General features: G+C 41.7%; 1 protein-coding gene across 2 annotated transcripts in view; it reads left to right on the top strand.

The window, feature by feature from the left end:
• The window catches only part of CLIP1 (CAP-Gly domain containing linker protein 1), a 61,347-nt gene that overhangs the window by 31,094 nt on the left and 15,805 nt on the right, over positions 1-14,448 (top strand). The window contains exons 10-19 of one of the 2 annotated variants that reach the window (XM_066200070.1): positions 3,050-3,154; positions 4,446-5,390; positions 6,522-6,638; positions 7,518-7,575; positions 7,793-7,876; positions 8,489-8,645; positions 9,263-9,428; positions 9,513-9,728; positions 10,737-12,971; positions 14,118-14,255. In XM_066200070.1, coding sequence (XP_066056167.1) covers positions 3,050-3,154; positions 4,446-5,390; positions 6,522-6,638; positions 7,518-7,575; positions 7,793-7,876; positions 8,489-8,645; positions 9,263-9,428; positions 9,513-9,728; positions 10,737-12,971; positions 14,118-14,255 — 4,221 coding nt within the window. The remainder of the gene's footprint in view (positions 1-3,049; positions 3,155-4,445; positions 5,391-6,521; positions 6,639-7,517; positions 7,576-7,792; positions 7,877-8,488; positions 8,646-9,262; positions 9,429-9,512; positions 9,729-10,736; positions 12,972-14,117; positions 14,256-14,448) is intronic. The other variant, XM_066200069.1, reaches the window with a different exon arrangement.

A 14,448-nucleotide genomic window follows, 5' to 3' on the forward strand; every position in this document is an offset into this window, starting at 1 on the left:
CAAAATCCTGCCTGCTCTCCCATGAGATCCTGCTGCTGTTCCGTAGATGACAGTTTTTGTGAGGGAAAAATTCTGTCTGTTCTTCATCTCCCCATATTTGTTTCCTTTTTTTCTGTATGAAATGCTAAGGGGAGAGATGATTAAAACCATCTGAACAATTACTGTGCAAAGCTGTCTGATTTTACTGTATCTTCATGTAGCTCCTCTTCAAATTATGTAGAAAAAATGTGTTACTTGATAACAGGAATGGCCTTCCAAGATGTTTATGGAGCCCTCTTGCTTCCCCAACTCAGGATAGTGAAATTTTAAAGGTAAATTTATCCTAGGCTGCCTCCTGTGCTGCATCCCCAGCCAAGATAAGTTCTCAAGACTAGAACTGGATCCTGCCGTGCATCCTTAGGGGTTCCCTTTGCAGAGATCCCTCAGGGATCTGGATCTCCTCCAGTCTCCTCGTCAGGCTGATGCTTTGTTAGAAATAAATCTGCATGTGCCCTTCCTTTTGTTTTGTACACTCCTTCTTTGATCCCATCTTTTCTCCTGACTTCCCTGTTCTGATTTTTCCATTAAAAATGGACGTCTTTACTCTGCAGAGGAGAGTTTCCAGGCTGACACTCCCTGAGTCCCGGTGGAGTCCTGTGATTGTATCCCAGCACAAGGGGACTGGAGGGAGTCTTGCCCCATCCTGGAACTGATTGTCAGGATTTGTGGCCTCAGCACAATTTCCCAGTTTGATGGAGGATGTCACAGGGAGGTTTATTCTGGAGTGGAAGAAGAGCCAGAACACACAAGTGCTGGAAAAGGCTGATGTCCAGCCTCCAAAGTTTGGGTGGAATTCTTGGAGGTTGAAGGCAGAGTAAGAATCCCATTTCCAAATTACTTCCCTAATTGTGAAACTCTGGAGAAGAGGAATATGATTCCTTTGGCTTTGTTGTCTTGGTTTTTTCTTTCCTTTTCTCTCCATCCGAGTTAAAGTTTACAGTCAAATTATTTTTTTCTTTTTGGGGTACTCTCACTTCTCAGTTCACTGTGTTCTGAGTTTCCTCAAAGAGAACCATAATCGGCAGGAATTTCTCTCTAAATCATCAGGAGAGAAATTTGAGCAGTTTGAAATTTTGCAGTGATTTTTACCTCAGGGAATCTGGAACGTGTCCCTTGGAAATCAGATTTGATTAAAGCATAATCTCTCATGCTCCAAATGGGGAAATAGGTGTCAAGCAAAGATCTCGGGAGTATTCTTTTTTAATCTTTTATTTCCATTTTGGCAGGATTTTAACTTACTTGCCTTAGTAGTATATAAGACATGTGATTTAAAAAAACCCCAGTAATCAGTGATGGTCTGTCTGATCTTTGGAGCAGTAAAGCGCTGTCTTTAAAATTAATGGTCAAAGAGTTTGGGTTTTTTGTAGCATAAAAAATTTAAGGTTGCATATTCCAAAGGCACGTGGGGAATTCTGTAACCATGAGGCTTGGGGTTTCTTGGATTTTAGTAGATCCCCTTGGTGAATTAGAGCAAGTAAGGTTTGAATTTCCAGCTTTTAAAGCAGATTGTTTTTTAGACTTAGAATTTGGTGTGGATCACAACTGACCTGTGTCAGAGAGAAAACTGAATATTAGCCACTTATTAAATATTATTTCCCTTAGAATACTTAATTCCATTATCAAAGGCTATGGGCAAGAAAAAGAATAACCTGTGTTCTTGTGGAGCATTTTTGCCCATTACACCCTGAAGATCTTCCAGTGAGAGAGAAACAGACCTGCTGCAGAATTAAAACATCAGCAAATCTATGGAGCAACTTCTAAGTGTTTGTGGACCAAAGAACTCCATAGTAACATGACCAACTATTTTCAACTGTTTAAAAATTTAACCTCCTTGGATGTCTGGATGCTTCTGGGAAGGAGGAACTTGCTGCTGCCAGAAGGAATTCTGTGTTTGGAGAAGCAGAAAAGAAGGTCATCCCCATCTTTATATTTCTCTTTCATTTTTTTCCCTTCCCTACTTCAGAGGTGCAGGTCAGGTTTGAATTACCTGCTGGACTTTCCCTGAATCTCCCAAACTTCAGGTTCTCTTGCAGGCCTCAGGGAGTATCTGGATATCAAGCCAGAATATTAGATATTCTGTGTTCTTGCTGAAAATTCTGTTTGTAAGCAAAAGGCAGAAGGCACGTGCTCACTTGGTTTCATCTGTGTCCTGCTTCTCTTTAGGAACCTGTTAGAAGTCCAAAGATCTTGCTTTTTTCTTACTTCCACATATTCTTCGATATATTTAGACACCAGTAACTGCAGAGCAACCAGGCTGATTCACTTTTTTTATGTGGTTTTGAGGAATCTTGTTGCTTGCTTCCTTCCTGAAAGAGGAGAAGAGAGGAAAAAAGAGGAGGGTTTTGGAGTTACAGGCAACCATTCTCTTTCTGTTTCTGTTCGGATAATTCAAACCATAGTGACAGAGGAGCCTTCATGTTCCCAGGTCTTGGCCAGAAGCATTTTTCTGGCTGAGACTTAGAGACAGCTACTATCAAAAAAAGAAAGTCAAAGTTTTGATTTGTCCCATGAGGTGCACTGGAGAATTTTTGTCCCCTTGTTAATGATTTTTTTATAAAATCAGCCAAACACATTAAAGGAAAAAGGGTAGTGGGATGACAAGGAAAGGGACTTACCATCCTGTTAGAACAGGAAGAGATAATTATGCACATATATTTATTTTTGACATAACTATTCTAATTTGTGCTGAAAACTTCATGTACTGATAAATAACTTCTACTCTGAGCTGCATGAGACTTTTTTGGTTCACGTTTCTCCGTTTGCTGTTCATTCGTTGATTCATTTATTTATTTTGACACGTTTGATTTCGTTTTTACGCGCCCATCCATCCACACCTTCAGCCCATCCTCCTCATCCATAGCATTTCCCTGACCATTTTCCCCCCCCTTGCATCCTCTCTGCTCACCTGTTAGAAGGCTCTGGCAGCACGGCCTGCATGTGGCTCCTCCTCTTGTGCTGGCATGTGATGGTGGCACCGTTGTGTTCTCTTCCTCTCCCTCTCCACTAACAGACGCAGACCAAACTGGAGCATGCCCGCATTAAGGAGCTTGAACAGAGCCTGCTCTTTGAAAAGACCAAAGCTGACAAACTCCAGAGGGAGTTAGAAGACACTAGGGTAATGGTTTTTTCCCTGTTTGAATAACGAGCCTGATCTGTGTTGTGGAAGATTTCTGATGGCACGATGCCGGGGTTGACACGTGCTGCAACAGGTCCTTGCTCCTGCCGTAGCCAGAGCTGGAACACTGTAAAAAATTAGATTTGTTTTGAGCTTCCGTGGGGTGTGTGTGTGTGCCTGGACGTGTGACACGTTGAAGAACTCAGGTAAGATGCCTTCACTCTGCAAAAGTAATCCTTGGATCCAAAAGTAGCAGGATGGGACCGTGAGTTGACAGAAAGGAACATTCAGTAGCTCATTTTAAAAATTAGCAGAGTTCATTGAACCCAAAAAACCTAAGATTGAACATGCCAGTCCTTTTAACACAAACTGAGTATTTGGGGCTTGGTTTCTGAGCTCTTCAGTAGCTGCTGCGCTACTTACTTTGCTAAATCATGGTTTGCAGTGGCTTTTTAGCTCTTTTTTCCCACCAGTGATACAATCTTTTAATGGATATCCCAGTAATACTGCTGCCTGTCAGAATATTACTGACATACTTTGTACCAAGTCAGAAGTTCAGCAGATGTCAATTCTTCAAGAGAAATATATACACGCACATATATTCATACTCACGCATGGGGATTTTCTTAAAGTTCAGGTGGGATGAATAAAAAAGCCCAGGGTGAATATAAAACCAACAATTTAATATGTAGTATGTACTTTTAAAGAGCAACTGTGGGAAAGTAATATCTTTTCCAGGAGGTCAAAGTAGTAGCTTCTTAATTAGAATTGATTCTGGGAGCTTTGCTGTAGCAAAAACTGCTCCAACAGTCAGTGAAAAACTCAGATAGTGTGAGGACACTTCTTCAGAGAGAATGGAGCAGATATAGAAGGGATTTCAGAGGATTTATCAGTTCAAAATGTGTTTGTCAGTTTCTCTGACAGTCTTGCAGCTGGTGTGAGATGAATTTGGAAGGAATTATTTCAACAGAGGCCTCAAAGTTCTCCATTCTTTTTCAGTCTGCCTTAAAATGGTTCTGCGGAACATTTTGTTAATCATTGATAATACCCATCAGGGTGGTTTGTAGGGTTTTTTAGCAAGTTATTTCTAGATGATACCAGAAGAACAAATTTTACTGACTTCTTATGTTTATAGACCATACAAGATGTTTGCCATATGTATTGTGGACGTTTTTCCCTTTCTGAAGCAATTTGCAACGCTCAGTGGAAGCTTTTCAGCAAGGCCTTGAGTGTCTTTGTATGAAATGTACCTTTTATAATTCTTCTTTTCTTAAAATGCCCTTGATCATAGGTGGCCACAGTGTCGGAAAAGTCCCGGATCATGGAGCTGGAGAGGGACCTGGCACTGAGGGTGAAGGAGGTGGCTGAGCTCCGAGGGAGGTTGGATTCCAGCAAACACATCGACGACGTGGACACTTCTCTCTCCCTGCTACAAGAAATCAGTTCTTTGCAAGAAAAAATGGCAGCAGCTGGCAAAGAACATCAGAACGAGATGAACTCGCTGAAAGAGAAGTTTGGCCTTAGTGAGGAAGCCTTGCAGAAAGAGATCAAGTCCCTTTCAGCTTCAAATGAGAGAATGGCAAAAGAAAATGAGTCCTTGAAAACCAAGCTAGACCACGCCAACAAGGAGAATTCTGACGTGATAGAGCTGTGGAAGTCCAAGCTGGAATCTGCAATCGCCTCCCATCAGCAAGCAATGGAAGAGCTGAAGGTTTCTTTCAGCAAAGGCGTTGGGGCTCAGACAGCAGAATTCGCAGAGTTAAAGACTCAGATTGAGAAGATGAAGTTAGACTATGAGAACGAAATGGCAAATCTAAAACTGAAGCAGGAAAACGAGAGATCTCATCACTTGAAAGAGATCGAGTCGCTGAAAGCAAAACTGGTGGCAGTCACGGAGGAGAAAGAGCAAAACCTGGAAAGCCTGAAGACCAAGCTGGAAAGTGTGGAAGATCAGCATCTAGTAGAAATGGAAGACACTTTAAACAAATTGCAGGAAGCTGAGATAAAGGTAAAGGAGCTAGAGGTACTGCAAGCCAAGTACAGTGAACAAACCAAAGTTATTGATAGTCTTACACCACAGATCAAAGCTGCTGAAGAAAAGCTTTTGGACCTTGCTGCACTTGAGAAAGCCAATTCTGAAGGTAAATTGGAAATCGAGAAACTTAGCAAGCAGCTTGAGGCAGCTGAGAAACAAATTCAGACTTTAGAGACTGAAAAGGGTGATGGAATTAGCCAGGTTTGTATCAACATCCATCCTTTTAGTTTTCTTTTGCTTTTATTTTACATTTGTACCGTTTTAATCTGCTCTAGGAAATACATCACAGAAAAAAACGAGTTTTACTGAGTGTGTATCTTGGGACCATCTGAGGAGGTTTAGAGGAGCAGTAACTGGGTCATGTCTCAACAGGTTTCTGCTGCTCCACCTGCACCAATAAGCAAAAAGAAAAAATTCCTTCTGCACTTCCTCGCTGCAGATTTGGGCATGTCTGTGCTGAAATCTTCTTGTTAAGGAAAAGTTACTTTGGCTTTTAACCTTTGGGGATAGACAAGAGGAATTGGGACTCAGTGGGGAAATATTTCCTTCATTCCCTTTCCCCTCCTCTGACAAGGTGATGGAAGAGGCTTTTAAAACAAAACAAAGCACAGAAAATCCTATAGGGAGTTTTCTTTAAGCCCAGGCTCTGCAGGGTTGTTTTTGCCACTGTTTCACAGCACTCTGGAACCACAGACTGCAACTTGATACAACATTTTCCTTGGGTTTGGATGAAACACCTCCTTAAAGCTGATGGTAGTGAAGAGTAGTGGGAAAATAACTGGAAAAAGCTTTCCTAAACTCTTCACAGGTGGTTCCAAGATACCAGTTTTTACCTTTAACTCTCTTTTGGAGGCCACACTGGGTTTCTGCACTACCCCTGGGTGTGGTACAGAGCCCTTGGAAAGATTCCTTCCCCATGTGTGTGTATCGATCTGATCAGCCAATTGAAGCACAAATCAATCAGTTCAAAAAATGAAAACGATAAAGAACCAAAAACTACTGATTGAACTAATGCTGAAACTTTGAAATTGCGAGTGTGTTCAAAAATGTCTGCCATTAAATAATGTATTCACAATTAATGCCAAAAGAACTTAATTCTAATGATCTCCAATCTATTCCAAGATGCAATTAGTGCTGTGATGTATGTTGTCATCAGTGGAAATCAGCTTCACTCAGTTAACCCATCATGGTTTTTTCTTCTTTTTTTTTTTATTTTTCATCTTAGAGTGATTTTAATACTACAGTTATTTCTTTCAGATTCACCTTTTAATTTTCCTAATTTTTCATTCATGTTTGTCATTTTATTTTACTCCATTTCATCACCTTTGTTAGGCCAGTAATCTGGCCAAAGAACTGCAGGGCAAAGAGCAAAAGCTTCTTGACCTTGAGAAAAACTTGAGTGCAGTAAATCAAGTTAAAGATTCTTTGGAAAAGGAACTTCAAGTTTTGGTGAGTAACACCCAAAAATTTTGACTTTACTCTTTGGATGTTGGGTTTCATGGTGAGAGTGTAATGGAAATCTGTGGATCAGTTCTGAGCAAAGCCTTCCAAAGGTGTTTTACTCGTGGAAAAAATGGGATCTGTCTCAGAATAAAAAGAGCATTTCACCTCAGTCCTGTGTTATCAGGTGTTTTGTCTAAATAGATCTCATCTATTTATGGATTGCAGATAAAATTAAACCAAATCAAAAGCAGCAGCAGTTTAAATTTAGACTGCTCATTAAGGAATACTTAATGGCCCTTTATTGTAGTTGTTGTACCAATTAATGCTTGCTACACACATCTTATAAATGGTTTTCAAAGACGTTTCTCATTTAAATAAATTTCCAAATACTGTGTTGTTGGGTAGGGTTTCCCTGAGGGACTACACTGGCATTAGTAACAAAACAATGAGGTTTTTGGTCTTTCCATGGCCAATAGTAACTATTCAAACTTGGTGGAAGGGCCTCACTTGCCTTTGTGAAAACCCTCCCTTTTCTTCACTGTCTGCCATCAATTCCTGCTGGTAGAACTGGAAAACACTGTAGGAGATGGCTCACAGGTATCCTGGGAGCAGCAGGGATAGAACCCCCAATTGTTTGTTTCCCACCCTTGGCTCTGTAGCAGCTGATGGAAGAGTTGCTTTAAGTGCTGAGGGACTTGGAGCCAAGGCAAGGGAAGGTCTGTGCTAAGATCAGAAGATCTGTGCTAAGACTCAAAAACTTGACATCTGTTTATGATAGGAGCAAAGACTGTTCTATTTGTACATGAAAAATACCTAATAGAAATTCAGTGGTTGAGTTGTACTGTTACTACCAAGCCTTACCTTAAGTTTTTATCAATTTTTCAGAAAGAAAAGTTTACTAGTGCAGCTGATGAAGCAGGGAATGTTCAACAAGCTATGCAAGGTATGTGCTGCTAAAATAAACAGAGAACTAAAAAGCTGCAGAAATTAAAAGCCAACAAAATGGCTTTTTAAAACACTTTCAAGCTGATAGCTTCAGTGGCTGTGGAAAGGACAGGATTATTTGTAGCCTCTCTGAAAGGTATCATACTTTGCAAGCAGGTGGAATTTTCTGCGTTTAGGTAGTTACTAACTTTGTTTTCCAAATTTTGCTTGCCTAGAAACGGTGAAGAAGCTGAACCAAAAAGAAGAGCAGTTTGCACTCATGTCTTCAGAACTGGAGCAGCTCAAGTCTAGTTTGACTGGTAAGGAAGGGATGAGATGGAATGTTCTGGAAATGCTTTGTGCTCTGGCATGGCTGCTGTAGCCTGTAGGAGGCTTTGCTGTGCCTTTCATCTCTTTACATCTGTGTAAAACCAGTGCAGAGGGAAGCCAAGCACGGTTTGTGCCCTGAAGCAAACCTTGCCTGGCGTTGTTGGCACAGGAGGAGCGATCCCAAGGGCTGCCCTTGCCCCTGGCAGTGCCTGCCCTGGCCTGAGGCATTTTTTCACTGTAGCTTCGTGTTGCCTTCTTTGTTCATTTTCTGCTGCTCTGCTGAGCAGCTGATGAGTGCTTTCACCTGCAAGCCCTGCAGGTCTCTTCCTCCATTGCTTCCTTCCCCTCTGAGACAGCAGAACTTGTACCAACATCTCATGGCCTGAAGTGCAACTTCACTTGTGAAACAAAGGGCTCCTGGCTGTTTCTGGAGAGTCCTTAACCTTTTGCTGCCGTTCAGTCAATCATTCTTCATTTTAAAGGGGTGATCTGTGAGGTCTGGAGCATCAGTATTGCTGGGTTTAGTTCTCAACAGTTCTCTTGCTGTTCTCTGCATACCCTTCCTCTGAAATTTCCAGCTTAACCACCTTTGTTTTGCTCAGAGATGGAGAGGAAGCTGAGGGAGCGAGAAGAGAGGGAGCAGCAGCTGACAGAAGCAAAAGCCAAACTTGAAAATGACATTGCAGAGATCATGAAGTCATCAGGAGACAGCTCTGCCCAGCTCACAAGAATGAACGATGAGCTGAGGTTAAAAGAAAGGTATTTCATCACTGTCAGAGCATTGTCACATCAAATCTCCACTCCCACACTCCCAGCTTCTCATTTTATTTTTCTGTAAATATCTGAACAAGATGCTCCTGAGTGTCACATTGATATGACAAGTGAGCTTATTCCAGCAAACTAAATCAATCAAAACAGTCTCCTGGGAGTGATTTGAAGAGCAACCAACACTGATAATTTCAAAATTCTTACATAATGTGCCTCTCATTGCCCAGAGTAAATGACCTCTTGAATAATCCAGACTGTTTTGTGATTGTGCTTGTGATTATTTGATTACCTGATAAACTCAGTTTATTTAGATATATAAAAGACTTGGGTCACATTTTTGTGAGATAAAATGTGGGGTTTTTTCCAACTAAAAATTGTATGCACAATAGTTGTTCTTTACCTTTCAAAACCCTGTACTGGGGACAAAGTTACTTGGTCTTCCCTGTGAATATTGAATTTAGCAGAACACTCTCTATCTGTTAAACAATGAAATCTCTTTCTAAAGGCTTGGTCAGAATGTAGAACCTTCAGCACAATCTTGGCTCTTTCATCTCTGTGCTTGTGGTGCTGTCAGCAAAAAGTGATGTTCTTTCATTTGGTCTTTCCAGGCAGTTGGAGCAAACACAACTCGAGCTTACAAAAGCAAATGAAAAGGCTGCTCAGCTTGAGAAAAACGTGGAGCAGACAACACAGAAAGCTGAGCAGAGTCAGCAGGAAACTCTCAAGATCCATCAAGCAGAAGTGAAAACTCTGCAGGATCAATTATCAGACATGGTAAGAACGACTTTAAAAGCACTAAAACCGTGCAGGAATATCATCCCACTGCTGCTTATCTTTTATTGTCTTCTCTTCCACCAGAAAAACCTGATTGAGACCACCCAGCATCAGTTCAAAGATATTCAGGCCAAGCATGAAAAAGCAACTTCTGAGCTGATGGCTAAACACGATGCAGAAATCCAAGAGTTTAAGCAGAACCTGCAGGATGCAGAAGAGGCACTGAAAAGTGCCCAGAGCAAAAACAGCAAGCTGGAGGCACAGGCTGAGGAGCTGCAGAAACAAGCAGAGCAGGCCAGAGTAAGTGGCTTTTGTCACTCTGCGAGTGACTTAAAAGTTTTAATTTTCTGTCTCAGTGACTCGTTTTCTTTCTCCTTCAGCCTTTCATAGCCAGATTTTTAGCAGTGTTTCTGTTTTGAGCTTTTCCAGGGTATGTGGGTATGGGTTAGGGAGGAGAAGCCCACAGTAGAAACTGGTTGTTAATTCTTCTCTCAGTTGCACAAGACTTGATGAGATACAGTTCTTTGATATCAGTTAATGTTTTATGTTCGTAGATCTGGCTCAGCACAGCCAGTTGGAGCCAGATGTTTCCCTGGTTTTTTATATGCTTGGATTTTAAGATGCATTGTAAACTACTTCATTTAGAAGTGCTACACACCTTTTGTTTTGTAGTATGATCTGCAGCTGTTCAGTGTGTAGCTTGACTTTAGCAATTTTAATTTTTCCTCCTGTTTCTTTGATTTTACTGCTTGCTTTCATCCCTCAGCAATTATTTGCTATAATCTTTGCTGTATGATTTAGCAAATTATTTAGTGTATAAATTGACACACAATATTGACAGCACTGATGTGGTGTTTTGACTTAAAGGGGTCATGGCAACATATTTTTGAGAGAATCATGAGGAGGTGAAATTGAGAGCTGGAAGTCAGTTTCTAATAGAACTCCTTGCATTTTAATTCACTTAGAGTCTCATGAAATCATTCCATGGCTCTTCTTTTGCATAATTTACAGTCAGTCAATTTATTGAGAGTAGTTTTATAAATGACATGAAATTTTGGATGGAGGGACTTTTCAACCATGATTTTTTAAAAACATTATTTAGCCACTGAAAGCTTCTTGTGGATGATGCGTGTTCTGTAATGTAACAGGGGTGTCTGTCAGCAGTTGAGTTCAAACAGGCACTGTGTGTCAGTGTATACACTTGTAAAACTTAAATTACAGTTGCTCTATTTGCCCTTAAAGCACATTTCTCGTTCATCTGCTTGACTTGATTTTTGTTTTCCCTTCTCCCCGACTTTATTTCTTTAGTCCTTAAGCTCTGTGTTAGCCTCATCCAGAAAAGAAATCGAACAAATGTCAGACAAGATGAGGGCTTTGATATCAGAAAAAGAGACTTTGGCACAGGAGGGGAATACTTTAAAATTAGAGAGAGGTCCCTTGTTATCAAAGCTTAAAGAATTGGAATCAAAGATTTTGTTAATGCAACAACACCAAGAAGAACTGAAGGCAGAAAATGAAAGAATCCTAAAGCAGAAGGAAGAAGCTGAGGCCAAAAGTCAGCAGGAGAGCACAGAAAAGGGAGCGCTGGTTTCTGAGAAAAGCAAATTACTCTCTGAACTTGAGGCAGTGCAGGCAAAGCTGCTGAAGGCAGCGCAGGAAAATGAGGTTCTCCAGTCCTTTGAGTTAACCTTGTTCCAACAACTGGAGGAACTTCAGGCCAGCAGAGATGCCATGGATGTGGCGTGTCAGAAACGTGTTAAAGAATGGGAAGAGCTGGACAATTACCAGAAGAGACTTTTGGAAGAGAAAGATGCGATTCTGAAAGACAAAGATGATGTTATCCAGAAGCTGGGAAGTTCTTGTGAGGCCCTGGCCAGAGAGCAAAGGGAGCTCCAGCAGCAAGTGTCAGCTCTGGCTGCAGAGCGAGATTCAGCCCGAGGGGAGCTCTCGGTTCTTCAAGACAGACACGAAACCCTGGAGAAGGAGCTGGGCAGGGTCATGCTGGGCCTGCAGGAAGAGAAGGAGATGCTCCTCGAAGGCACAGAAAAGCTGCAAGTGAGTTTAGACAACGCAGTCAGAGAAAACCAAGTGTTAAAAATGAAAGAAGAGGAGATGGAAACACAGCTCACCAAAGTGATGAAAGACACCGTGGAGCTGGAGAATTCCCTTGCGAGTCTCACTTGTCTCCTTGAGGAAATGAAAGCCTCGAGAGAGACACTCAGTTTGGAATGTAATCAGCTATATCGAGAGAAAGAGGCTCTTTCCTCATCAGAACAGAGGCTTTTGGCTGAAAGGGAGCAACTTCTCAATGAAAATAAGGCAATTGCTGAGAAGCTTGCGAAGGCCTCAGCAGATGCTGAGCTTTGTGAGAGAACCTGCACTGAGAAAATGAACAAACTGACCTTGGAAAAGGAATGTGTCCTTCAAAAGTCATTGCAGTTTGAAAAGCACAATGAAGCTCTTCTCCAAGAGAAGAAGGACCTGGAGGCAAAATACTTGGAGCTTCTGGATGAGCACAAGTCTTGTGCAAAGGCAGTTTCTGATCTGAAGAGAGAACATGAGCTGGACCTCTCGTCCAAGAATGCTCTGGCCCAAGAGAATGCCACACTCCGAGATTCCATTGAAGCCCTGAAGGGAGAGCTCAGTAAGAAGACTGTAGAAAACCAAGAGTTAATGGCCTGTAAACGTGACCTTTCCAATCTTCTGAAGGAGGCCCAGGATGCCAAAAAAGCATTGGAAGGTGAGCTGGCTGCTGCATCACACACCAAGCAGGTCCTGTCGTCGTCCTTGGAGACCTGCTCCTTTGCCAGGGAAACGCTGACCAGGGAGAGGGATGAGCTGCAGGAGGAGTGTCAGAAATTAAACAGAGAGGTTGGTTTTATGAAAGAAACCTTAATCCTGGAAAAGGAAACTCGAAAACTGGACAAGAAATCGTTTCTGTTGGGACGTATGGAACTTGAAAAGAACATCTGCTGCTTAGAGAAGGAGCTAGAAGAGCTGAGAGAGAAAAACCAAGAAGTTCTGGCTAAGAAAAAGCTTTTAATTGAGGAGAAAGAAAAATCTGAAATGAAACTGGCGGAAATAATGAAAGAGAGAGAAACCCTCTGTGCAGAGAAAGAGCAGCTCACTTCCAGCATGGAGCACCTGAAGGGTGACTTTGCTGCCTTGTCCAGCTCAGCAGCAGAATTCCTGGGCCAGCACCGCTCCATCTGCAAGAACATGGATGTTCTTGAACATGAGATAGAGCTGATGGAAGAGGAGGGAAATGAGTTCCTTCAGGAACTGGACAGCTTGAGGGATGAGCAGGAAAGTGTGGTCATCAGTAAGGAGGGAGCAGTGAATAAGAAGGGGAAATTCTCCCAGGATTATTGCAGACGGTGTGAGGAGGTTAAACTTTTAGAACAAACTAATAGTGACCTCTCAGGCAAATTGCTGGAGTCTCAGGGCCAAAATCAGATGCTGCAGGAGCAAGTGAACAATCTGATTTTGAAAGTAAAAGAAACTGAGACTCTCCAGGCCCAAGCAGTAGTACAGAAACCGGAGGTATTGAAATTCATAGTTAAAAGTCAAGTCTGGGGCTGATTCTACTAATCCTGAGCACTAACCCCTGGTGTCCTCTCTGCACTTCACTGCACACTCCATAACACACTGCACCTGTGGGCTCTCTCAGTGTGGGACTTGGGGGTTGTTGCAAGTTGCAGCTGTGGGTCTGAAAGACACCTTATTTATGTTTAATATTTTTAACTACAGAAACCTCTGTTGTTGCTGAATGTTGCAAGAAAACAACATAAACTGTGAATAAAAGGAAGTTGTGTCCCCTGAATCTGGTAGGAGACATGGAGCAGCTCCTTCTGCTGAAGGACTCTGCAGTTTAAAAGCTGAAGTAGTAATAGATGAGGTTTTAGATTGGATCTTTGTGCAATTTTATGTTCAGTTACAGCAAACTACAAACCTGAGTTACTCCAAACAATACAAAAGAATGTGCTGCTCCTGTAAATGTAATTGGAGAAAAGCAGAGTGAGAGAATGGGAACGACATTGACAAATCTGGCGTTCTTTTTATTCACAGAAGTGTTTTGTATTCACCACCAACAAATCCTTTATAAAATACTTTGATTTTCAGTTTGTGTGGCTTGAAGCCCAGAAAATCACATTGAATGCAAATTGGAATCAGGAGATCCTATAGATTACACCTGCCTAAGTGTTTTAGTATCATTGTGTAGTATTTCCTTTATGAGGCCATAATGAACACTGAAATAATGCAGTAATTGGCTTTATCTCTAATTCCATTCTTTTCCAATCTCTTGAGTTTTTCTAATTCCATATTTTATGAAAATAAACCAGGCTGTTGGAAGTGAATATCTGTTGAATTACTGCTGCCTGAGGAGGTGAGAGGTCTGAGAGCAATCACAGTGGTGGTAATGAGAAATCCAGGAATCAAAATAGAGGGAGCTCCTCAGTGGTGCCACGAGCATGGGGTTATGATCTGTTTCTGCATGGAATTGAATCTTCTCTTCAGTTCATTTTATACTTTATGCAGCTCCAAAATGCAAATAAATTCCCAGCTGAAGTCCTTACTTACCTGGAAAGCAGCTGGCCACCCATGGAGCTGAGCATAAAGTATTGATCTTTTGGTATCAGAGTTCCTGTTGGGAATAATTTTTTTTCCCCCACCTCCCTTTATATCCAGGTGGCCAAACTGGCAGAAGATGTTTCCCAGGCAGTGGAGCAGGTGACCAAGGAGAAGGATGCCATTCACAAAGAAAAGATTGAAACTTTGGCCTCTTTGGAGAACTCAAGACAGACAAACCAGAAGCTGCAGAATGAAGTAATCACATTAAATGCTTTTCAGTGACAAGTTTTGCCTGGTTTGTGAGAGCAACTGTTGAATTATAGAGAATTGAAACAGGCAGGAGAGGATTCTGTTATTTTCCCCACTGTGAAAAGTTACTGGATGAGTGCAGAGTGATGGAAAATGCACGTGGTTTTACAGTCATGGTTATTTTGTATTTTGCACGTGG

Source organism: Chamaea fasciata, unplaced genomic scaffold (assembly GCF_029207755.1).
Source record: "Chamaea fasciata isolate MVZ Bird 193981 ecotype frontalis unplaced genomic scaffold, bChaFas1.0.hap1 SCAF_18, whole genome shotgun sequence".
Classification (NCBI taxonomy): Eukaryota; Metazoa; Chordata; class Aves; order Passeriformes; family Sylviidae; genus Chamaea; species Chamaea fasciata.